The following is a 26788-nucleotide window of genomic DNA, read 5'->3' as shown; positions in this document are numbered from 1 at the left end:
CTAAACTATTATAGAATAGAAACTATTTTAAAATAGATTCGAATTCTCAACTATTTAAGAATGCCCATCGGTATCAACGTGGCTTGATGTTTCTCGCAATAGTCGAATGATTTCTGCTTTGATTTTTCACGCATTGTTTTGATAAAAAATCTCAAAAAACGAGTCATTTTTTTCACTTTAAATTGGACAGTAGTGGAGGTGCGACTGAAAGAAATGCAGCGCCTCTCTGTTGTCTCTACACTGAAAAAAAATGCGTCGCTATTGCAGCCGCTACTCCAACAAAAATGGAGCGTTGCTACCGCTCCCAACCAAAAAAGTTGCGTGCTGCTGTCCACCTCTGGTTAATTTACAGATAACGACCAGAGGAAACTTCACTCTGTCAATTTCTGTAACCGGCCCTGCGTCAGTGGTGCAAAGCCTTTGCAGGTATGCGGAACTGCCAGGAATATCTGACGGTTTGCCAGTTGAGGATAAAGATTCAATCTAAAATGTCGATCAATTCGTTTTCTATTGGTGACAATAAGCGTTAGCACAAGTTTTGTTATGCTGTTGCAACAAGATTTAGAAAAAAATTTGTTTCAAAGCAAAATACGTAGTTGCTTTAATTTTGTTTCGAGTTACGCCCCAAAAAAGTTCGGCAAAACTGATATTTGATGACGTCACAAAACATTTTGTTTGTTAATAGCTCGGTCACATTTCTAAGTAAATTCGTATCACCAGCAAAACTGGAAAAAAGTACAACACTGTTTTGAGATAGATCGCCGAAACGTTACATTGCGAGATGTCAATCGTAAGTAGGGCTATTCACACAGCAGGGAAACGATTCAGGTAAGTTGCTACGATATTTGAATCTGCTATTTTGTTGCAACCAAATAGGCTAATAGCTTTTTTGACATAAAAAATGAAAGTATTAATCAACAATTGAATAGACGTGAATTCAAAAAGAGCCCTACTCCTTTTTTTTCAAATCTCACTTTTGTGCTTTTCTTTCAGTGTTTTTCTAATTTCCTTTCAATGTCTTCTAAATGACACCTGAAAAAAAGGCCAAATTTTTCAAGCCTAAACATGAAAAATTCCTCCCTCAATATTTCCATTGCTTTTAAAAAGAGCCCAACTCCAGCAATTGAGTCTCAACTTTTCCACAGCTTTTTCACAGAATATTCACTGAGTCTAATTTTTAGGCATAGGCTAATACTTTTTACTGATATCCTATATCTAAGTGTCGACATTTAAACCCTTTTGTTAACACTAAGCATATAATTATTAAGTTATCAAAATTCCCCCACAAATGTAAATGACCACAATAATTAAAACGTATCTCAAAAATACCTTCTGGGAATTGGGCCCTTCTGGAATCACGACATCTATTTAATTATATCATCGCTATTTATGTAATAGGCTATGTGTTATATAGGATAATGGGTTATAACAATTCAAGTTATTTCCATGAGTTGCGAACAAAAAAAAACGTCAAGACCAAGCGACTCTTGTTCGGCTCTTGTAGTGTGCGCATGAGCAAACGTATTTCAAAGACTGCTCTCCATTCACCGCACTTAGTGGATGGAATAATTCGCAGACAGCAACAATTGGACACTTCGCTCTGTCTAACTCGATGACCGGGCCTGCGTCAGTGGTTCAAAGCCTCTTCAAGTATGCGAAACTGTCAAGGTCAAGCAGCCAAAGACGCTTTCTCAGTCCAAGAACCTTCCCACAATCAATCAATGAATCTCCAAATTTGATTTAGAGTCAGGTTGTGCAGGTATAACTTGATTATGCAATAATAAGATAATCCAAAAGTCGCTGTTTTTTTCTGCTCATAAAATTGCCTTTTTAACATTGTTTGAACATCCAGTGACGTTGAAGCAATGCAAAAAAAGAATGTTGACTGGGTAGCATATTTTTCAAATTTGTTAGTTTCAGCTCCCTTATTTGAAAGATGAGTGTTTTTGTGGTATCAAAGAAGAATAAAAAATAGATCTTACGGTAAAGGAGGACATCTAATATGTAGCCTATCTAAAATAGATAAAGTAAAATGATTGAAAGATAATATTTTTTTACTTTTGTTCTCGCTGCATCTCATTAAAATATGAGCAATATCGCATTTACTTTCTAGGCCGAGACCTGTTTAATTCAAAATTGTATTGAGCTTTCGAACTATTTTGTTTCGAGCTGATGTAAAATACTAAAATTCCTTATCTAAGTTTTCTTTTCAATCATGTTCTTAGACAAAGATTTTTTGTGTTTCGAAATGAATCAATTTTGTTGTCAATCGAAACGCACGGAATCTGCCAACGTTGTGACGATATAAAAAGAGGTACTTTTGCTAGCTGGACACTGGCAACTTTTGCACGGGTAGGCCTAATTTACTTAACTGAAACAAAATTAAATCGAAGACTAAAGTTCAACAAATGAATTTATATCAATGTGATCTGAAGCGCAGCACCGATGGACGACGTATTGGAGCGGGGGCAGCTTCAACAAGCCTTGTTAACTTACGGACTGTTGACCTACGACTTGGCGACATTAGAAAGGTCAAGGATGAAATGGACGTGCAGCAAATGTTCATTTTTGAAGCTAGCGATTTCCGTAAAGGTGAGAAGAATTGTAGGGCTATAAAAGTTTTAAGTATAATTTAAAGGAACTCCTGCGAAATTCTGTTTTACTTTTACATTAATTCAAAGTAGGACAACTTTTTTGGCCCACTATTTGCTTTTGCAAAAATATGATAGTCTTCTTGTTCTATGTTTGTTCCAAGTTTTCGAGCTTGGTTGCTTTTATTTAGTTGCTTTGTTTCACGCTTGCTAATTTCCTATATAATTATGCCAACTTTTGTAGGACTTTATTTTACTATTATTAGCATATGCATTTTAAAATTTCGGTTTAGAGCGATATCACGATAGCTCAGTTGGTGAAGCGCTCAAGTTCGTGCACAAAGAAACCGCTAGAACAAGCAATGCTGGTTCGACTCTAGGGGTGTTCCCTTGAACAACGCATTTCCAGGACGACTTGTCATTCACCGGCACTTAGTGGATGAAATAATTTACAGACAACGCTTCAAAACGCTAGGACTTTATTTTTGCAATGTCCTGACGGGCTTTCGTCCCTAATTCAAAGCCACCACAGCAGGGCCGGATTTAGATGATGGGGGGCCCGGGGCAATTTTTGATCGGGGGCTCCGTGCAAAAAAATGTTTGCGCCTACGGCGCGAAAAACCACCTCTACGTCTACAGTAGGCTATTATTAATCCAACACTGCACAGCATTTTGTAGAAACTTCAATGGCTGAAAGAAAAAAAACAACACTAAATCACATTTTTTCCACTTTGGGGCCCTTCAAAAGTCGGGGGGCCCGGGGCACCTGCACCCTTTGCCCCTCCCCCTAAATCCGGGCCTGCACCACAGGTATGCGAAACTGCCAGAAATAGTTCTCATAAAAGCTTTCTCAGTCCACTCCAAGGGTATATTTTTTTACATTCAATCAACTAAACTTAGCTGACATTTGACTTGCAGGGTCATACTCATGACATTGACTGACTATACTTTCTTTTCAGCTATGTTGAAATTTATTGAGACTCGTTTTTTCAATGTTGTCATAATGACTGTCATTCTTCTTAACACCCTCATGCTGGTGTTGTCAACGTGGCGCAGCATTGAGATACGATTGGATTATTATTTTGCTCTCCTTGATGGAATATTTATGGCAGTTTACATCGTAGAATGTGCACTAAAAATCTACGTGTGGAGATTGCGATATTTTTTTCAAGGATGGGATATACTTGGTAAGTCACGGTCTTTCCGTAACCAGACAACAAAATCCGTCATTTTTATATTGATCAATGTAAAAATGACAAATTTTACTGTCTGGGCATTTATATCGTAAGAATTTACTTTAGAAGCATTCAATATATTTATCTCCATTTTTTTCTTTCATTGACAAAATACGAAAAAATTATGGTGTTAAAATGGTATCGGGTAGCCAGGGATGTACGTATACGCCGCAAATTCTACGCCGTAGACTTGCGGCATAGACTTTTTGTTTACGCTAACGCTTGCGGCCACATTTTTTGGATAGTTGTCGCTTGAAGCTACGCCGTAAAGTTTTTGCGGTTTTTTAGCGTAGGCTATAGCGTCAACGCATATTTTGAATTTTGAATAAGTTGAAAGAATGTTTTCAATGGGCAAAGACATATTGAAACCAAAACGCAGCAAAACGTCAGATGAACAATTTCAGATGCTTGTGTTTCTTTGTGGAAATTCAAAATAAAACTTGTTTGTTTAGAGTGGTTTATACCGTGTGAATGTTTGGCACCTAGCAAACAAAATGAGCTTACGCTAGTGTATGCGCTGACGCTGACGCCGCCAACTTTTTTTACAAGTTACGTTGACGCATACAGCGTATGGTTTTTCGAACGTTTGCGTTTACGCTGACGGCGTCAATATTTTTTGTATACGCGTAGGCTACATCACTGCGGGTAGCCTATATAAAATGCAGGAACAAAAATAACAGACAGAAAGTTGATGAAGCAAAACCGTAAAGGTTTCAAGACGTGTAAATAATCTAAGTTTAGGTCAAAGTTTCTGTGTGCACTAAAATAGGTTTAGCGCTCCATCAAACCAAAATTGAATGATAAAACATATGACGTGTCGAGTTATTTTGTTGTTAGCTTATCACAAGTAATATTTAAAAATGCTAAACAGTTTGTTATTTTTCAGATTTAGTGATAGTCTTCACAAGTCTTTTTGAAATGATAGCTCCATTAACAATCGGATCTGGGTTTAGCGGAGGAGGAGCCAGCATTTTTCGTATCTTAAGAGTGCTACGAGCTCTGAGGTCTCTGCGAGTACTAAGAACCATTAGATTCCTGGAAAATATTCAAGTCATCTTGATAACTTGCCTGCATTCTTTTCAATCACTTGGTGCTATTATGATGCTAATGGGAACTTTTCTAGGTAAGCCAGCTAAAAGTAGCCTAAATATATTTTTTACATAATCAAGCGTGTGTGAGCCATGGTTTAATGTCATTTCTAAAGGCCATATGTGAGTCTCTTTATGACCTGTTTATATTGTCTTCTATGTTATGTAAAGTGTGCTTAGCCTACATATCTAAGCTGACACCAAACACGCCAAAACATGAACAAATGCAAACATTGCTCTGTTAACATAACTTTAGATACGATAAAGAAATTGACAAGTTAGTCATGGGTATGAAGGTAACTAGGCTATAGGCTCATATAAATTAACATCATAGCAAGAAGTCCGGCTATTTTGTAGTAGACCGTGCCATATTCTTGTCTTGAGTAGGTTTTCTTGACAGACTATATTTTTTATTTTATTTTGTAGGCTGACCATAGCCACCTGGAGATGCGGCCTGATTTATCACATTTTGCAGATTTTGACTACAGCTAGGCCTACTGCTGGTGCTTGACTGACATTTTTTGAGATGTTTTTACTTTTTGCGGTTTCCTAATGACATAAAACTTTTTTGTTGCCTTGGGGAAGCAGTAGCAAATGAGAAAAAGTAAGTTGAAAAACGCTAAATCAGACTGTTATTGAAAAATTAACAGTCTGACTAAAATCTTCGAAATCAAATTTTCTTTGTTTTTCAACATGTGAGGATGTTAAAACCTATTGTGTCATCTGGGAAAAAGAGTAAAGAAAGCGTAAAAATCTAATTTTCAGAAAAATTTATTTAAATGTTCGCCCAAAGTTAGAAAAACCTGAAAATTTCTGCATAATGTGGCAAATCAAGCCGTATCTTTAGGTGGCCTTGGCTGGACTCTTACGAGAGCAAACAAGAATCAATAAATTTATTCTTATTGTTTAATTTGCATAAAAAAAAATTGTGAGACAGCAAAATACAATACGCCACGGTCGTAAAATTTGTGTCAGTCTACATAGGCGTTCTTGTAACGACGTTAACACAATCTCTGCAAATCGAATAAAGTCGTAAATGCAAAGGCTAAACTCACGATTCAGCAAACGTTCAAAAACCAAACCGTTTTCATCTGCATAGTTAAATTCAATTCAATAAGCACCTATAGGCTCAGGGCCTCCGAGAGAAATCAGCACTGGTCGGGAAACAACACGAAAAATGGGCCCCATAATATTTTTTAGCAAATATTGCATTGCATGTTCGTGTTAAGCTGAAATTAGCCTACTTTCCTCAGGATGAAAAGAACTTCGTTCAATGTAAAAATCATCAATATATAATCACTGGATTACACTTGCAGCAAAAATGCCATTGAGGCAAACCATTTTGTCTAGAAAGCTTTGTAAACACACAATAGGCCTACAGGCAACGAAAATAGTTCAACCAAGCATTTAATTCAGGAGTGTCCAAACTTTTTCCCACGCGAGCCAGTCTTGATAATAAGTGTTCGCGGCCAACAGCCACAATAATTTTTCTGAAAACTGCAAGTTGAATTTATATGATTTTTGTGTGTCTGCAGGCCAAAAATAACACATTGTACAACAGGTGCGGGCCATACAAAAACGTTTCGTGGGCCGGAGTTGGTCCGCGGGCCGGACTTTGGACATCCCTGATTTAATTCAACCCTTTCTGCACTTTTTGCAATGCAAAGTTACGGATCACAGCATCAAATGATAAAATATTGCGACGTCTGAATTGATGCACAACATGTCTAGTTAGGCTTTTCAATCGTTTTGAGTCATAGACCTACTGGAGCGCAAACAATTCTTTACAAATTTCAGGAATTGCTGAAACCACGTTCTCAAAGCACAACCGTTGGAGGTAGCTACCGGAACACAAAAAAAATTCATAACAAAATTATTTGGAAAAACCTTTCGAAAGTTGCAATCAATGATTCCTTGTGTAGAGATTATGGGGTGGTTCGTTCTGGTTTGCAGCTGAAGTTTGCTGTGTGGGTAATTTCTGTCAAAAGTACCAACTCATCCAAAATGTCTTGAAAAATGTCATTGTTGTAGCCTACAAATGGTTTAAATTTGTCCCATATGCCCGCAACTGCACAACAGACATACGATGAAATTTTCATGGAACTTCAAACTCATCGACGATAGGCCTATGTTTAAGTTTGTTGATACATTTGTCAGTTCCAACAACGATCGAATCCTTTGCAATGTACGGTAGAATACATTTCCTTCGAATGATTCAGCTAGTAAAGTGGAGTTATAAAAGCGTTCTGTCCTCAGGAAAACAAAGTCATTTTCTTTTAAATTTATAATTGCCACTGCAACTTTAGCTTGCGAGTATTAGCCTACTCTTCTCAGCTTTCTCTTACTTAGATTACGTCTTCCTTTAATTTCATTAAATTCATCAGTGAATCTTGTTTAGGACCGTAATCCACATAATGCAAAGCAGTCACAAATTTAAAACTGCTAGTTGTAGGCTACTTTAGCATTGACTCAGCTTCCGATCAAGCTCTTGTTGGTTCTAACTTGATGCATTTAAGAAACGTCTTTAGAGCTTCAATTGCAAAAGAGTAATGTAAAGCATTGGGTTTGACTGCACCCCGCCTTGATTACATTCTCGAAGTCAATTTTCTTTGCAAGATGATAGGACAGCTTTCTTTAGATTTTTCAGAAATTCTTCTGTGACTGGTCTATAACTTTAAAGATGCCACAACAAGCTTACAGATAATTAATCAATTACTCCAAAAAGGATAAGACATTTGAACAACGCTGTCTGTACAGGGGCGTTGACAGGGGGGTCTAGGTGGTACTTTTGGACCCGGGCCCGGAATATTTAAGGGGCCCGGATTTTAAAAATTCCCCGCGATTTTAAACATAATCAAGATCTTAATATAATCAGATCTGAAGGAATTGCCATCAGAGGTTAAAACTGCTATTTCAGCTGTCAGATCTTAAAGTACCGGGCCCCCTTCTGGGTACTGGGCCCACCATCTCAGGAGGCCTACTAGTAATAGACTTTTGCGTGTCAGTGACAACATGTTTTTTAGCTGCTAAAGTTTACTGTGTGTACTTCCTTTGGGAAGATAATTTAGGTCCGGTACCAATGAGATGCTGGGCCTGGGCCCTTATATCAAAATATCTCTAAAATCACCACATTATCTTGGTCGTTATTTTGTGATAGAATTTCAGGGGGCCCACAGGTAATTGACTTTTGCGTTTCAGTAACAATCTGTTTTTTAGTTGTTAAAGTTTACTGCGTGTAGCCTACTTGTTCATTGACAAGATAATTTAGGCTCGGTACCAATGAGATGCTGGGCCCTTATACCAAAACATCTCTAAAAACCACATTATCTTGAAAAGTTAAAATGTGACAACATTAGTAAAATTACCTGTATTATATTTGAAATAAAACAGGTTGGTTGCAATTGAATACTTGAAATCAAGACAGGCCCAATTCCTACAAAGGTGTGTTTAAGATAAATGTGTTTTAATTATTTTGGTTGTTTATTTTTTTGTACTTTGTGGTAAAACTTTGGAATTGGCAACTGTTGAACTGAAACCGCTTTATACACTGGTAGTGGTAGGGTCACCATACTTTGTGTGCTACTGTTATAGGTTAAACCACGAAGTAGACAGCTCATTTTAAAATGATTGTCATAAATGGGCAAATTATATAAGACATTTGCATAACTTAATTGCAATGCCTTGTCTAAATTTTGCAAAAGCATAGATTGAAACCTTTCTTTAGCATAAAGTGAAAGCGTTCATGTTTTGTACGTAGGTTAGCTTCTGGTTAGCATAAACTTTAAGAGTCAGGTACGATTGATTTTGAAGTCTGCCAATAAGTAAACAAGACACATGAAATACTTTTTGTAATACTGGACTAGCTTAAAGTATGGTTGGTCTATTGATATCCCATTTAACAATAAAATATTTTTTCTACATCTACCGGTATAACTTGCAAGGTAAAAGTATTTTTTGAAGTGTCAGAAGCTGCATTAAGGCTGCTGCACTTTTAGCTTAACGTTTTGGTTTTACAGGGTGTTTTGTTTTCTTAAGCTTTACTTCAAAGTGAATGTTACTGGTTTACAACCGGTAATCTAGTTCTAGAATGGTGTAACCTTGCTATGTACCAAGATTTCATTCAGCATTTCATAAAGAAGATGTCTTGTTTGAACTACCGACATTCTTGCTTTGAACATTTCAGATAAACAAAACTCTCAAAGAGGAATTCTTTGAAATGGCTGAACATGGAGGTTTGTCAGAACCTAGCAAACTTTGCTTTGCCGTTATTGCAATTGGAATACATTCGTTTACTATGATTAGCAATGGTGCAGACGTGCTGCAAAAGTTTTGCAGATGTTCCAAACAAGGGAATGTTTTTCTCCAAGCTCTTTGCATAGTTTTTTTTTTCGAAAGTTATGTTGAGCCAAATGTTAAACCTTGAATGTACCAGAAACCATGAAGCATTTAATGCGATCTTTACCCATGTCTTTAATTGCTGTGGTAAGAACCAGATAAAGTGATCAGCAGGCCACAAGCTTAAGAACGACCACCAAAAGTAAGACAAACAATTCAAAAACTGACCTCAAAGTCAAAGGTCAGCAAGTAATAAGCGAACATTGAGTAATGTAATAGGTATATAATCAATTAACCTGCCTTTAACTGTAGGCCATAAAAATGTTTGTCTTATTTGTAGCCTATTCCATTTGTGCAGTCATATTTTGTTTATTGCTAAAAAATTGTGAACAGTAAACAAAATAGCATTTCTCATAGATTAATTAGCATTTCATTTTTAGCATTTACAATCCCGCAATTATAAATATCCCTGACTTTACAGAGGTAGCTATCAGCAAGTGTAACCAGCATATTACATTTAGATACCAGTATAATAAGTATTTTATCACAGTTGCCAGTATTTTGTTTGTGATTTCAAATCGTTGCTGCTTTATGTTTCATTTCTTTCATTCCAAGCAAAGATGAAGCTATAACTTGATAGACCTGTGTTTACTATTAGTTATATTTCTGCTGTGTTCTGTACACTGCTGGGTTGATGATTGTTGAAGTTAGGGATGGTAGAAGTAGGGGATTGCTCACTCAAAACGAAGGTGGACAACTGGAGGGTCAAAGTGTTATGTCAAAATTTGGTGCAACTACTGCTTGAGGTCTACCGCGATATGTCGAATACCAAGGTGCACCGTATGTGACCTGACTGCATGTGCACAAAGTGTGTTTTGCCAAAATAAATGTATGAAAATATGTGATATCATGCTTATGTGATAACGAATGCAGCAATATTATCATAATAATGCAGCAATATATTTCACGCTCTGTGGTAACAGTATTTAAACTCACACTGCTGTAGCAAGGTTCTGTCGATGTTCCAGCATCCTAAACCTCGAGCAAAATATAGCATTTCATTTGTTAAAAATGAATTTAAGTAAAAGCAAACAAAACTTTTTGCAGTTCTGCTAATTTTTAAATTTTGCAGTGACCCTCCAGCTGTCCATATCGCAAGAAAAATCGATAAAGCGAGTCGTCCCGTTATTCCACAGTCCCTAGTTGAAGTTATAAAAGTTTAACTAGGTAGTAGTTAGCCGGTATTGTGCAGTAAGCATTATAACATTTCATTCAGCACCAGTAACCTATGAAGGCTTTCTTAGTACTGCAAAGTTGTCAGTGAGTGATGAAGCTGTTAGACCTTACCTAGAAACCTATTAACTAGTGTTACACTGTAAATATTGCTCCGTTTTGTTAATGTTAAAGATCATGGTAATTTTCTTATGTATGCTGTGATTCCTGTGAAGTAGTTGCAACATGTGATGAAGTTATTAAACTTCATCTACATAAGTCAGCACTCATACACCATTTCAATAACAACTGTTTTTAGCATGACCAATGGTGTTTGCATATGAAAAAATAATTACATGAAGAAAAGTTAATTCAACAGTTAGATTACAGCAAGTGCTGCTCATAATAATTGTGCTTCTTAAATTCAGCAACCACAATGTTCCAAAAATAAGGCAATTAATAAAAAAAATGTTTTAGTGAAATATAGCATGATTAACAACAGGTTTCTAATAATAGTGTATCTTGTGTGAGTAGGCCTAGTTAATAAACCATGTACGCCATTCTGTACTGTTATGGATTAACACTGTTCTGTTGTGAATTGAAAGTATATCACTAGATTGGTAAACTATTGTTTTTATCGTACACTTAAGTTCCTGATTATGCACATTTGAGTACACTTGAGTTTTCATGTTAGCATTTTGATTGGGTACTTGTTAGCTTTTTGAAAGTATTGTATAGGTGAGTGGTTTAATCAATCAATCACTGGTTTATTTTTTTTCACAAAATATCACATCAAATGCACTGGTACAGTACATAAAAGTGAGATAGGAAAGAAGCGAAAGACCTTATGAGGTCACCAAGTCAGCCTCCACCTCGGCGATCCTATAAGGCAAAACATAATTACCACTTGGTGAAAGTGTTAAAATGTTGTTTGTTAAAGCATGTGTGAATTCACTTTTTTTTGCACTTCTAAACTGTTTTGCTATGTTATGGCTATACAATATACATTTAAAAATAATAGGTTAGTGAAATTTCAAATGCCAATTGTAATTTTTGGAAAAAGTGCTTCCAAATGTAGGTAACCAATTTAAAATTCTCATAATTTTGTCAATTCTTGTCCGATGTAAAAAATTGTATGAACTCAATGTGATAAGCATGTCAAATTTTGATACCGGCTTCTACTGTGTGATATAAGATCTGGGTTGAATGACCCATACGCTTCATGACCGTTGCCAGTATGTTTAGAAATCGTTAACACTTTTGGCTTTCATTGCAAGCAAAGGTGTAGCTATGACTTGAAAGACCTGTGTTTGCTCTTATTTACATTTGTATTGTTTTCTCAACTGGTGAGAAAGTCTAGTGAAGTGAACCACCTTTCCATATCAGTGCAGTTAACATACACACTATATTATCATAAGTCTGCTTGCCAATAAGGGGCTCAAAATTATTTTGGCCCCGGGGGCCCACAAAGGGCTTAACACAGCACTGCACTTCAGCTTTCTGGTGGTCAAATAGCCACTTCAGCCACCAAACAGTAAAATAAGAATTTAGTTTAGTCTAGTATAGTGATTTCCCTAACCATGAATATTACCCGAAACACGAATTTCAACATAAACAGGTTAATATTTGTTTAAACTCAAACTGAAATGGCACAGGTAAGAAGATTGCTATCCCTGTTTCTGCATTAAAAATTGCATTGCACTGCACTAAAAACTGCACAAAACCGTTTTCAGATTGCAGCAATCAGCAAATGTTTGATCGAGGCCCAAACACCTTTCCCAAATCAAATTGAAAACTTTCTGACTGTCTGCACTACCTTTGCTGTAAATTCTCTTCTGGTGAGCCTAGAATACTCTAGCGCCATGTGACAAATAAAAGTTCAAAAAAGCAACCGCTAGATAGAGATAGTAAGTTTTGCGGTTCAAGAAATTTTAAGATTGCGCAAGATTTGTTAAATGACCATGCTTAAACGACATCAATAAAAGTTTGTACACAACCTTTATTTTCATAACATAGTCGATGAAGGCCGAAGGGGGCCCGAAAATAAATTGGTACCGGGCCCGAGAAATCCTGTCAACGGCCCTGTGTCTGTAGGCAACATTATGAATTCCAATTAGATGTAAGCAACAACATACATAAAGAAAAAACTCACTACCTTCCAAATCACATCATGAGAAGCATGACCAACAAAAGGCTACTTGACCACACGAAAACAGAAGATCTTTTAACTATGACAAAATCACATCCAATTCCAGCAATAAGTTAATAAAATCAAAAGTTTTAAAACTGTTCGGCCACATTAAAAGATCACAATTCGGAATCAGAAAAGTTTGCACAGAAGGAAAAGTAGAAGAAAAAAGAAAACGTGGCAGACAACCAAAACGATGACAAGACAACATCCAATCATGGACCGGACTCAACTTGGCGACACTGGGCGAGCTGGCTCAAATCGTCACTCTTGGAAGCAAATAACCCATGTTGATGCGCAATGTGATGCAGGCGGAGATAATGACTGATGATGATGATGATCCATAAACAAAAAATATACAGGATTTACTTTCTTTAATCGTGCTTGGACTGATACCTTTAACTTTCACAGATAACTTATGTTGGATACAACATCCTATGCCTGGCCAACGCAGATTTTGAAGTTAAGGTTCAGTTGTCAAGCAAAAATAGTTCCCGCTTAGCTAACACAGCGCCAGTTTTCAAGTTGAAACTATCAATACAATCGAAACCGTTCAGTGATACAGAAATCATTTCAGCTTCAGATTTTACGTCTTGAAGCTGTTCAACATCGCCTACCTTAACACGAAAATGATTTGTTCTTAATGAGAAGCATCGAGAGTGACATTTACAATGATTGAGAAATACTTGGAACTACGCACTTCATTTAAGAATTTGTTGATTATTTAGTTGGTACATTTTTACTTTAGTACTAAATATGGGCCCCCCTCAAAAGTGCAAAAACAAAAAACTACTCGTTTTTCCTTTACAATGTTTTGCTAGGGGGGAAACTGGCCCGACTTCCCCCCCCCTCTCGGAGCCACTGTATAGGCTACTGACTTCACATAAGTTTCCCGCGTCATATTGATATTTCTGGTAAAAGAACTTGTACAAAAAATTGAAAACTTTTTAGTAGTTTATTTTATAGGCTGCTACTTGCAGCTGTTTTAACATTATTTATATTTTGTTGATTGAAAGAACAGTCCAATAAATTTGTTGATTAAAAACTATTTTAACTATTCGTGTGTTTATGAGTGTTGTTAAAACTATTTATTTTTCCAGTGATATTTGCTGTCATTGGTCGTGGATTATTTGTATCACAGGATGAGAGGCATTTTGGTCACTTCGGAGTGGCATCATTCACATTGATTCAACTGTTAACATTGGATGATTGGTTTGAAATTTTCACTGGAATGACAGATAAACTTGGTAAGGTTACAATAGACATATGCGTCTACAAATGTCATAAATGTTGATGTTGGCTATGTGGTAAGCCTTTTTACGATAGGACCATACGTTATTCATTCCATTATCAAAAAATTCTGTAATTATGAAAATGATCGTCGTCGTGTAGGCTTCTGGCGCCAAGAGTCTATCCTTTTGCAACCCCAGATTCACGATGTTCCCGGACTAAGCTGGAAAGCTACTAGAGAGCAGTCAGTCTTTTGTTTTACCATCCAAGACACGCAGACCTTCCACTCCATTAGGTAGCTTAAAGGTGGTGCAATCGTTGATGATGTGGTCTGCGGTATTTTTCTCGGTACCGCATTCACGAGTAAGATACTCATAACTAGGGCAACCAATTTTTTGACCTAAAAACTTGAAATTTTGACTTTATAATTTACAAATTTTGACCTAATTTTGACCAATAGCTTTCTGCGTTTGCAACCCAAATGCGAAATACAAAGCATATTAGAAATCAAACCGTTAGGTAAGGATATTTTCTTTTCTAATGAAATATGAGAAAAATGTGGAAGACTCAAGGACACCACATCTATCGAACAGCGAACAGGTATAAAGAAAGTCACTCGAAAAACTGCAAAAGATAAATATGGAGTGTCTTTAAATATCCCGAAATTACTGAGAGGGTTTTGCACTATTATACTTCAACATCAACTAATGTTTCACATTATCGCCTTTGAAGTACCTCTCTCTCGCCAAAATTTTTCCTAAAATAGAGAAATAGGCTACAGAAGTTGCTTGGGAGTTCCTCAGTAGGCTATAAAAATGTAGTGAAATATCATCTCGTCCCATTTTCACAATGCACTTGATGTCATTCCTTGAGATTCTTGCTTGAATATATTTTCCAATTCGGCAGTCATCAACACCAAAGTTAAGGGACCTCATTTTCTGGTAAGCTTCTTGAATGGTGTATCGGCTGTCTTCCATCTTCTGAATTGAATCGAACAGTGCGCTGTACTGCTCCTCTATTTCTACAAGGTGAGTAGCTAAGTTGGGAGCTTTTACAGCATCTTAAGCACGCCGCAGCAAGACACCACCATCATGGAAGTCTTCCGCAATATTCCTTACTTCTGGTAGACTTCTTGAATAATAGTAAGCAGCTTTCAACCAAGTAACCCATCTAGTTACATTTGGCTGTGGAGGTTGGCCAATGGAAGTAAAACTAGCTCTTCTTGACCTGTTTTTAATGGTCACTGCTTTAACCCTGGCAACCAACTGATCAACAGCAGGGTAGTTGGCTAATATTCAATCGTCAGTAGTGGGCGAAACAAGATTATTACCTCAGAAATTGCAACAAATCGATTATTACGTCAGAATAGCAACAAAAATTGCAACAAAAAATCAGTATCTGTGTAGCTTTTAATAAAATATCAATAGAGAGAAAAAAAACTACATTAAAAGAAAATTTTGACCTAACCATGAATTTTGACTTTTTTTTTACTTAATAACTTTGAAACTTCTCTTCGTGTCAGCCTGAAATTTAGTTTGTGGACGTTTTATGAACTTTGAGCAAGGCAGAAAAATTTTGACTTTATTGACTTTTGGTTGCCCTACTCATAATATCTTACGTTTCGCAGCTTATATATTTTTATGGTTAGTTGGTTTTGAATCTTTATCCTCGGACTGACAAAACCTTGATAGGTCATTCCTGGTAGTTTCGCATACTTGTTATAGAGCAGGGGTGGGGAACCTGCGGCCCGCGGGCCGAATGTGGCCCGCGTGACTGTTCCATGTGGCCCGCGTCAAAATTTCTTTACCCAAAATATATTGAAACAACAGCTCAAAAAAGAGTAAGCTCTGCATTCTCGGTATATTGCGAATGGCCGTCGATGAAGAAATAAAACGAAACGAAGTCGATCAGTTCGTGAATAATCAGGGAAACCATGTCGTTGAACTCACTGATAGCCAGTGGTTGTGTGACCTAACGTTTATGGTTGACATTAGCGAGCACCTCTCCGAGCTCAACGTCAAGTTGCAGGGACCGAATCAGCTTTTGAACTCCTTGTTTGCAAAAGTGAAATCATTTGAAGCTAAACTACATCTGTGGAAAGTACAACTTGAAAACAATAAGATGTTCCTAATAATGATGTTCCTAATAACTTCCAACATGAAATAGTAGATCTCCAGAATGACGGTACGTTGAAAGCGATGTACCAAAACATTCCACTGCTCAACTTTTATCAAAGCTGCATAAATGCTGGTGATTTTCCAGTCATGCGGAAACATGCTTTGAAATATGTGTCTCTGTTTGGAAGCACCTACCGTTGCGAATCAGTTTTTGTCTGTAAATAAAATTTCGAAATTTTTAATGGCCCGCTTGTGTTATTTCTCATTTTATGTGGCCCGCAATACTGAAAAGGTTCCCCACCCCTGTTATAGAGGCTTTTCACTCAGGGCCGGTTACAGAGATTGGCAGAGTGAAGTTTTCCGATTGTTGAAGTGTTGTTGCCGGGGAATTATTCCATTCATTAGGCTTCGCTAAATGTAGCCTACTTATCAAACAAAATTTACTTGATCAATTCTTTGCTGCTCTCTATACCAGCAGCACAGCAACTAATCGGACTCATTGTGACACGTGGTAGTTTGTCTACATAGAAAAGTATGCCGACAGTAGAAGTGCTTGCGTTTCAAAGCGCTGAAAAACTTAATTTTTTCCAGACTATTACTTGTTTTAAATCTTTTTTTCAAGTGAGTCGAAAATCATCTTTTACATTTCAGGATATTTTGATGTGAAAATGTTTTTCTATCTTCTTTTTTACATCATCATCGAATACTTTGTCTTTCTCAAGTAAGTTAAAGGTTTAAATTTTAATGTTCATATTAAGCTATTGATATGGATGAACATCTGCGAGGTTAACAAGGCTTAATTTTTTACTCTCATAAGGAAGTGTTAGGTGGATATCGACACCCAGCTTGCAAAAGCGGTCCTTTTTGCATCGATTTCAAGTCTGCAGAAGTTGAATTGATGTAAAAAGACCGATTTTCTTTGCTGGGCGTAAGTTAGCCTACCAATGTATAGGACTATGTCATATTCGTATCACTTCAACAAGTTGTTGCTACTTGTTCATGCTTGATACCGACACTGAAATTTTTATTCATCTGGTTTTCATTGATACTTTAAGTCAAAGGTGAAGTTCGAAAAAATAATGTGAATAAATCATGGACATTATGTTTCATGATTCGGTGCTTCATGATTCATATTTACTTACGTTTTGTAGCTCTGAGTAGGCTACGGTCGCTTTCAATTTTGTAGCCTACTGTAGAAGCCAAATAGACGATGATGCTAAAAGTGTCCGATTTATCGACTATAAGTTGGGCTACTCGGCTACATGACGTTAAGTAGAAAAACTATAGACCTATCTTTTGTATAAATTTAATATGCATCGATTATTATTCATTTTGCAGCCTCTTTATCGCTGTGTTGGTGGACAACTTTCAACTGACACTTCGAGTAAGTAAATTGTTTAGAAAGCTGTTAGTGTGGTAGCCCGTGAGCTGTTTGTGCTTTCAAATATAGTCTACATGGTTAATCACTTTGGCAACATGACCCACCAGTATTGCTTGCAGTACCCCAGGCCTAAGCCAATAATCCAATCGTGAGCAGGCCCATGTCGTTTCCATTAAGTTTACATGTAGGGCTCAGAGTAGGATATCCTTCACAGAATAGCAAAACCCAGTGGCGGCTGATTCAGAATTGGGCGATCGCTCCCCATAAAACACAGAAAAGCAATTTTATGAATGGTGTGTTTTCAAGGTTAATTGAATTAATGTAGACCTACACATTACCAGGGCTTTGGAGCCAGAGCAAGGAGCAGGAGCTCCGGAGCCGTGCATTTTCAAAGGAGCTGGAGCCGGAGCTCTAAGTAAAATTCAAGTGGAGCTGGAGCCAGTTGTTTGAAAAATAGCTCCGGCTCCGATGTATTTCATAAGATGCCAATACTGTTGGCTGAATTCACATAATTTAACAGCAACCCTTCGCAAAACTAAGAATTTTTTTGCGTAATCAGACGTCTAATTAACGAATATGTTTTGAAACGCAGTTCCGCATGACATTTTGATGAAAGTAGCCTACCTTAAATTTCATAAAGTTGTGCCATTTTTAGCAACATGTTGACTGCAAGTAATTTTAAGCTTTAGAAATTAAACTGATATGTCATCATTATTTTAATGAAAGCACTTTTCGGAGCCTGGAGCTGAAGCCGGAGCTGTGGTATCAATAAGCTCCGGAGCAAGAGCTGGAGCTAATTTATGATAAAAGAAAGCTCCGGAGCTGGAGCAACTTAACATTTACGCATGCTCTAGCCCTGCACATCGCTGTATTTTGTTAAACTCGCCATCCAGGATAGGCTACTTGCTGGATCTACCTCTAGCATAGGCTACTCTAATGTTTATGCTGATTTTTTGTCAGGACAAAATGATCAGAAAAGGTGAAGAAAAAGAGATTATGGAAAGAGAAAAACGACAAGTACAGATAGCTTACAGAAAAATCAACGCTCTATCGAGAAAAATACTAAATATATATTTTTTACTATTCTAGTTTTTAATCCATTGTGTTGTACTGTATTTCAAATTTATTTATTTTTTCTGCCTCAACCTATCGATATAATGATTATGAAGCATAAAAGTCAAATTTTGTTTTAACCTTTCAGCTCAAACAAGAAATGGCAGAAAATGACGAGGGGGACAGCGATTCTGATGATATGGAAAATCTTCGAAAGCAGCTTTTTTTTAGAGGTGAAAATATTATGTAGTCTTTTCGTTTTTACGCATTATAGTTTGTCGGTTATGGCCATTGCTATGTCGTAAAACTGCAAAGTAGCTTGTGATAGCCACATTTAACATTGGTTTAAGTGCTAAAACAGGGGCGTTACATAAAAAATGTATGATCATTAGAAATGACATAGTCTACCCTGGCTCCCAAAACACGACATTATTAAAAAACAAGACACCTCTTAAAATGAAAAAAAATGCATGTAGCCTAAAATCATAAAGGTAAAAAATAGATTTTTCAAACCAGGAGTTGACTAAAAAGGTGGATTATTCAACGGTACAGTAGAATTCGTCTATAGCAGTGGTTCCCAACCTTTTTGTTGTCACGGACCCCTTTAGACAAATTATTAATTCTGCGGACCCCTACCTCAACTTTGCCTGAAACTCAATTAACATAGGCTACTAATGCAAAGAAATTTATTTTCACACGAGTCAGTTCAATCACAGTACTATTGACTATTGTAATAATTATTCTACTCAACTACTGTATGGTGTCATATTGCATTGCCGCTGTGACTCCTGCGGCAAATATCAGGTTAAACAGTTGCTTAAATAAGAAAATGAAAGGATTGTTCAAGAAATATCAGCAGTATTTGAATATTAAGGTGACCCAAAGTGCTAAGCCGAAACTTTTTCAGTGTAAGCAAATTTAATGAGATAGTTGTTGTTGCCTTTCCTGAACTAAACGACTGAACTGCGGTTAAGTTTTTGACAATGCAACACGCATGTCATCTTCAACGTCCACTGTCCAGGCGATTTCGATGTTGTTTTTATTGTAACAAGAGCTGAGAATCCTGCCTCGCAAAGGTTAAGTGGTTATACTGGTTGTGGTTGGTTATGAATGGTAACAAAACAATAATCGCTTGCTTTGCCAAGAATGGATAGGTTTGCAGTTGTGAGCACCAAAATTCTTCCACAGTTTTTGAATGAAATTCAATTCTTAATAACTCTTTTGATCTCAAATCAATTAGGTCATATTACTGAGATCGTCATCGCTAATGTTGTTCAAGTCAAAAAGAAAAGGATTTCGAATCCATGTTTCAACTTCGTTCGGCAGGTGTTCTAAATTAAAATAACGTTGAAATGAGATTTGCAGGGTTTCAAGTGTGCGCAAATTTTTTCTCTCAGAGATCAAAAGAGTACATTCTCTTTGAGTTTCATTCATCAAGATAAGATCTTCTAACATTGGAAAGTTAGCATAATTACCTGCTTCCAATCTGCGTTTCCAAACCGGCAACCTGGCTAAAAACGCTTTCAGTTTTTCAGCTGCATCAATTATTGTCACACCTGGTCCTTGAATGCCACGATTCACATTGTTAATATGACCGAAAATATCGGCTAAGTAGGCCATGCCGTAAAGACAACTTTTAGTTTTACTCTCGAACAATTTTGAGAGGGGACTTCCTTTTGCTTTCAAAAGAGTTGATACCTCATTTTTTAGCTGCTGCAGTCGTTTTAAAACTTCTCTAGATAACCAACGTACCTTAGAATGATACAAAAGTACTCCGTCATCTGACTCTTCTTGACTGAGCGCTTTAAAAGTACGGTGGTTTACAGCTCTGCTTTTGATGAAATTAACGACTTTCACGCAATTCGTCAGAATTTCTTTGAGACTTGCTAGTAAAGTTTTTGCTGCTAAGGCGTAGGCCTTCCTGTGCAAGAAGCAATGGGTAGCAACCACGTGAGGAGCTTCATTTCTTACTAAAGCACCAAATCCGGATTTGTTCCCGAGCATGGCTGGTGCTCCACCCGTGCATATAGAACAAAGTTTTTTTTCCAAAATTCTTCAAGGTAATCACGGACCCCCAAATGCTTTCTCACGGACCCCCAAGGGATCCGCGAACCCCAGGTTGGGAACCACTGGTCTATAGTGACACCTGAAGGGACCGCGGAAAAAGTGTCACTATAGACGAATGATGACGTCGTTGATAACTTCACTTGTGCAGTATCTGCGCATGCGCATCCCATGTTGGTTTAATTCAAACCCAGTCAGCAAATCAATCCTTTATGGTTCAACCTCTGCATACGTTAAATCAATGTAAAAAGATGGATTTGCTGGCTGGGAACTGGCGAATGCTGATAAGGACAAAATATATATGATTCCAACTTAAACTGGAAATACACCGTAAAGTGTCCTTATAAGGGAAAGCCGTGTAATATGGACCAGCGTGTAATATGGAACAGCACGTTTTAGCCCTTTTAAAAATTTGAAAACTATATGCTTCGTAAACAGCTTGAAATAAGAGTTGAACTAAAGGATAATGGCGGAAAATTTATTTCTTTGTGCAGCTTTCAGAAGGCATGGCGAGAGAAAACTTGAAAGGGGTCTGTGCTATCTTATTTACAGTGTTTATGTGATTAAGGTTTGTGTAAGTTCAAAGATACTTAGGACTAAGGAAGGGTTATTGTCGTATAGTGACGTTATTGCTAGTTAATGTATGGAAGAAATTTTAGTGTTTGTTCTTTTGATTATTTCATGAGATTGTTAAGATTTTTTTGTTTAGTGAAGTGTAATATGAAACAGGTGGTGGTGTGTAATATGGACCACTGTTCCATATAGCAACATTGTAAACAACCGATTTTGACCATGTGTTACAGCTGGTGTTATAGTGTTCTTTCTAGTTCTTGTTTACTTGTGATCTACATTGCTTAGTTCTTGGACCTGCTTCACTAGGTAGGCTATAATAGTCACCAGTGGCGGCTCGTCCATAGAAACTGCACAACTGCAGCACCCCCTGCACATTTCAGCAGTTTCTTTTTTTTTATTAATTTCACGTTTTTTTCTCATTTTCTCTATAAATCCTACCGACTAGAAGTTTCATAATTTCTGGATTTTAAAAAATATTATGATTTTTTAAGTTTTATATTTGGAAGCTCTGAACTGCAAGCTCTGCAGTTGCGATTTTATAAAAGATGAACAAACAGAGATTGTGACGTCATTTTTGGCTGAGGTTGCTTTAAAATCCCACAATTCCGAACTGCAAATTTTGCAATTGCTGGTCAGCCTAGTTACTGTAGCAAGTATACTTCATCGTTTTCAAGCACGATATCAGGTGGCTGCGACTGATGCTGTTACATGGTTAGACTAATGTGCTTTGCTTTCTGCACAAAAACATAAAGCTTAGACTAGGTTATCATTATTGTTGTTACATCTAGGTTCATTGCTAACTTACGATAATAAGCTAAGGCAAAAGGTCACATGCTAAAACAGCCTATTTAAACTTGTTGAACATCAGGAATAACCCTTTAACTGCCACGGGGTCTTTAGAATGCCCGAGCCCTAAAAAAATACACACTTTTTGCAATCACCATAACTCTGGTTTTTGTTTGCCAAACTGCATGGGTCTTACTTTTTTAGAAAGAGGAAGGCTTGCATTATCTAAAAGTTGAAAAAAATTGCTAGGTTTGTATTTGAATTTTTTCTGCAATTTTCAATCGTTCATAGAGAATTTTTATTTTTTGTGCAAAGTGAAGTTTATGTGGTTCTTTCTTTGCATACGGTAACGCATAAATATCACCGTGACAACGTAGAGAGCTCAACACTTGCCTGACATCTAGCGGTAACGTTTACCGCAGTTTGAAGGTTTTTTTCAGATATCTAAACGGAAACAAAGAAATAAAAAAAACACAAAATTTTTGTAGTTTATCAGAAATCATTTAAGGCATTTTCAAAAAAATACACAAAATTTGTAAACATATTGTAAACGACTGTTTGGCATATTTATATGCCTCCATACGCCATACCCCCCTAGCTTGGCATCGCGGCTTTGGCGCTCGCTCTTTCACGTATACCTTCGGTTGCAGCACCCCCTGTTATATATACCACGAGCCGCCACTGATAGTCACTGATATGAAAACGTTAATTAAAAAGCAAATGACATTCCATATCACTCGGAGAATAACGCATTTTTTGTCTGAAATATCTTTGCATTGTTTAGGTTTACCTCTGTGTAATTTATTTGAAGTTTAAACTACTCATGCTTGTGGTCCATATTACACATGTGGTGTGTAATATGGACCACCATGGCGCATAATTTTAAATTTGGATTGTATGTTTGGTGGTGATTGTGTTGATATGATTTTCGTGATGAAAGACCTTCACGGCAGTGGTGAATAAACCTGACCAAGAACTCTCAGTTTGTGCATCAACCTCATGCGTAATTGCAATATGTTTTTAAGTGGTCCATATTACACGACTTTCCCCCGGAAATTTTTAAGCCCAAGGGACAGAAATGTGGTGTCACTGTAAGAAAAGTGTTCTTATACACGAAGTCACTATAGGCGAAGTCATTTCTATGCAAAACATATGGTTTGCAAACGGGACTTTGCAACAGGTGCTCGGGCCTGCAGAACCATTTGGCCCAGACTAAAAAGTAAGATATATCTTGGATCTTGTTTCAACGACACTGCTTAGTAATTTAAACCAGCCAATAGGCTACGTCGCATCAGGGCCTGATTAAGGCTCACGGTGGCCCGAGGCACAGCTAAGTTTAGGGGCCCCTATTGGCAATCGCTTATGATGCAGAGCAGCAGTGCTCAACTTTTGCCTAGCATAGCCAGTAACTTCGCCAAAGCGTGACGATTCGGAATCGTTATTCTATTTAGTAATTGTTACACAATTTGAAATCGTTTCTCAAAAATAACAACTGTGCACACACTGACACAATAACATTCACTACCTACGCCTACGGTACTAATGTAAAAAAAATGGGGGCCCCCAAAGCCAGGGGGCCTGAGGCCTGTGCCTCGTGTGCCTCATGGTGCCTCATGTGCCTCATGCCTCATTAATCGGGCCCTGCGTCGCATTGCCATTTTGCCATGCCGCATTCATCCAGGTGGTTTGCACATATGATGTGAATTGTGATTGAAGTTATGAAGCTGTGCTTGAATGCACGTTAGGCTATTGAAGTCGCCATTTTTATTGTTTTTGAATGAAGTGAAGTTTCAATTGGTCGAAACGAGTGAGTCAGGATAAATTCATTTTTGTATTAATATGATAGCTTATAACAATGAATGTTCCCTTATGTGATAGTTTATAAATGCTTGCTACCAAACACCCGTTCATCGTTAAGCAAGATTACTTTTGCTTGCCATATCTTTGAAATTAGTAGAGTTGTTTGTTTTCTTCACAAACTATTTTGGGGTTTAGTATGCAATAAAAAATATAGGCTACAGTCATCAGTTTTTTGTCTGCTTGTGGAACGGAATCAAAACATTAATCAAGTCTATTGCAGAAAATAGACAAAACTTAGGTAGGCCTAGGCCTACCGATAAACTATGCTTTAGTCTATTCCCTGTAGTTATCTCACGCTTTTTTGTTTGCAGACGAAGATTCTATAAGTGATGACGAATATTTTGACTCCAAGCGGGAATTACATGGATTTTTAGAACATGCCACAGAAGAGTTAGTATTTTATTATAAAAACGTGTATTTTGCACCAATGACTTAGTTAGGCCTAACTGGCATAGGTTATGTTAACCCGGGCGTTAAACAAAGCTAGGTTTGAGAAATAGGTTATAGTCTAGCTAGACTCTAGAGTCCAGAGCCTACGACTGCTTTAGGTCAAGATAGGTAGGCCCACCGGTAGCGTAATTTAAAAAAGCGATTCAAGTTAAACATTCCTCTTCACCTGGTGACTGATGTTAAAACTGTTGTCTTCTACCAAGAGGTGAAAAATTGAAATGGTTGTTTTACTTTGTTTGGTTACGTACCGTAGTAGCCTTTTTTTTTGTCATTACAGGGAGGTGCATTTGCTGGAATGGTATTATCGAATTTTACCAGCCTTGGAAAAGGATTACTACATACACAATAACTTCGTTGCTTGCCATGACCGCATCATTGACTTAGTTGTTGACGTGAGTAGAATGAAAGCAAGGCGACTTCATTTCAGCCAGAACTTGATAAGAACTTCCAATTTTGTAGCAAAAGTTGACGATTTTGAACAAGGAAGTTTAGTTGGTGCATCAGACAGTTAGCCTATGATCAGTTTTGATTTCTTTCCAAGCCAATAACTGGCCAATTGACGGCTATTCTCTTTGAAAGGAGAATGTAGCTAGCAAGATTTCAAATAATACTTATGCAAACTTGGATAACGATAACGAGCTTTGGATCGGCCTCTGGCGCTACTTAACGCCCTAATTTAATAGCTAGGCCTACACATTATTAGAAATTGAGTGTAGCCTGGTTTGGGCCTATTTGTGAGCAAACATCTTAAGTTTTTAGTTTCCGGTGCGACATTGCATCAATTAAAAGCTTACAAGGCTGGGACAAAAGTATAGGCGTAGGCCTATATAGCCTATAATCAGTAGGTTCTTTATCTTGATCAATATAAACTGAGCGTAGGCTACTGTCTGGTTTGCTTGTTTGTCGTTTTTTGTATGTTAAGTATGGACAAAGTTTTGTCTGCAATAAAATTGTAATTAAATAATTTCTTTTGTTTTTCAGAATACGAGTGAAGTCATGGACAGAGCGTCATGAAATCTTTTTTATTTGCAGATAATACAAAATTTTATAACATTTGGTTTGTTCTCTGTTCGAAACGAATGTATTTCGACAAAATTGTTGGTTTGGTTGTTTTTGAATCTTTATCTTCAGACTGACAATGCCTTTGTTAGGTTATTCCTGGCCGTTTCGTTTACTTGTAGAGGCTTTGAACCACTAACACCAAGACGAAATTTAAGATCGGAACCTGCTTGGAGTGTTGTGTCGATGGAAGCCATATGATTGCATTGCCTACGCAATACCGTGCGGTGCATCTACATTAACATTAGCCTATCTTCATTCTACCTCTGCCATAAAAGAATTAAAAAGTTGTTTTCCTACTGTAGGCATGTAGGCTACAGGGGCGCCGGAACGATTTTTGATTGGGAGGGGGGCAGGATTATGAAAAAAGGGCAATTTTGTGTCGGAAAGGCCAATTTTTTTTAAGTTTTAAGATAAGATAGGCCTATAGCGACAATGTTTATCTATCAGCTCATGATCGAGTAGGCTACTGTAATTATACAAGTGTCCGGTAGCCTATACAAAAAACAATCGCACAAAAGGGCATCATGCTATGTTATAATGATGTAACTTACTGTGATACAGAATTTTGTGTCGTGAATATTATTTTGAGACAAAAATTAAAGATTGTACTTAGGCTAAAAGCGAAAAGCAGAAATTGTTATGTTGCAAAATGTGCAGTAACTTACATGACCTCAAAAGGGCACCATTGCCCCCTGCCCCCATCCACACAAAAAATTGAGGGCAGGGGGACGGAAGCCCCCCGCTTCCGGCGCCCCTGGGCATGTAGCTTAAATGTAGCCTAAATTGTAGCTTAAATTTGCACTATTGTACGCAGTGGAGTTATAACGATAATTTACACCAATGAGATGTCAGCAGCAAAATAGTAAGAAGCATAGCAGTAGCAGTAGCAAATTTTCAACTGCTTTATTCATGTTTTGGGGTCGCAAGACATGCATCCTCTTATCTACAACAGCAAAATCCAAAAACAAACGAAAAGGTAGCATTTGGGAAATTTGAGTTTAGCTGCAACTTTGCATTTTGCAATAATCTCTGGTGCAACCCTTCTAAGCAGTGTTGCCAGATTGTAACTTGTTCCCAAATTTAGTAAAGTGTGACCGTAGAGAAAATGAAGATGAGATTAATTTACATAGTCTACTGAGATGAGATAGGAAAGAAGGAAAACACTTTGTGAGGTGACCAAGTTTGCTTAGTTCTTAGTTGTACCTTATCACTATGTTACACAAGATATTGCCAATTAAAATTATTCTGAAAAGGCAACAAAAAAGGTAGGCTAGTTAGATAAGGTTGCAATTGATTGATTGAATCTTTATCCTCGGACTGGGAAAGCTTCTTGCAGAGCTTAATCCTGGCAGTTTCGCATACTTGTAGAGGCTTTGAATCACTGACGCAGGCCCGGTCACCGAGATTGACAGAGTGAAGTTTCCGATTGTTGAAGTCTTGTTGCCGGGGAACTATTCCATCCATTAGATGCCGCTGAATGGAGAGCAGTCCTTAACGTGCGTTGCTCAAGCGCACACCCCAAGAGTCGAACCAGCGCCGCTTGATCTTGAAGCTTCTTCGTTC

General features: G+C 37.4%; 2 protein-coding genes across 4 annotated transcripts in view; both read left to right on the top strand.

Moving 5' to 3' along the window:
- Positions 1 to 26788, top strand: part of LOC145774013 (sphingosine-1-phosphate phosphatase 1-like) — a 45791-nt gene that overhangs the window by 6671 nt on the left and 12332 nt on the right. The window lies entirely within an intron of this gene.
- On the top strand, positions 731 to 25216 carry LOC145774336 (cation channel sperm-associated protein 1-like). Of its 3 annotated transcripts, none has more exons than XM_082585561.1 (12): positions 731 to 828; positions 2441 to 2592; positions 3551 to 3778; positions 4713 to 4949; positions 13750 to 13896; positions 16648 to 16717; positions 17335 to 17380; positions 18338 to 18394; positions 18579 to 18663; positions 24025 to 24103; positions 24441 to 24555; positions 25145 to 25216. In XM_082585561.1, exons 1-12 carry the CDS (start codon positions 782 to 784, stop codon positions 25175 to 25177), a joined length of 1296 nt encoding a protein of 431 aa, XP_082441687.1. In that variant the 5' UTR covers positions 731 to 781; the 3' UTR covers positions 25178 to 25216. The 3 variants fall into 3 exon arrangements, with proteins under 3 accessions (XP_082441687.1, XP_082441688.1, XP_082441689.1); XM_082585563.1 differs by having other exon boundaries at positions 746 to 828; positions 2436 to 2592; XM_082585562.1 differs by lacking the exon at positions 18338 to 18394.

The sequence above is a fragment of the Aplidium turbinatum genome, chromosome 7 (genome assembly GCF_918807975.1).
Source record: "Aplidium turbinatum chromosome 7, kaAplTurb1.1, whole genome shotgun sequence".
Classification (NCBI taxonomy): Eukaryota; Metazoa; Chordata; class Ascidiacea; order Aplousobranchia; family Polyclinidae; genus Aplidium; species Aplidium turbinatum.
The sequence above is the reverse complement of the archived record's forward strand: the minus strand, read 5'-3'. Positions and strand labels throughout refer to the sequence as shown.

Excerpts from the sequence above, each read along its gene's own strand:
- LOC145774336 (XM_082585561.1), top strand. The coding sequence starts at position 782 with ATGTCAATCGTAAGTAGGGCTATTCACACAGCAGGGAAACGATTCAG. Across the intron at positions 829-2,440 it reads ACAGCAGGGAAACGATTCAG|CACCGATGGACGACGTATTG; the intron begins GTAAGTTGCTAC and ends TCTGAAGCGCAG. Across the intron at positions 3,779-4,712 it reads TCAAGGATGGGATATACTTG|ATTTAGTGATAGTCTTCACA; the intron begins GTAAGTCACGGT and ends GTTATTTTTCAG.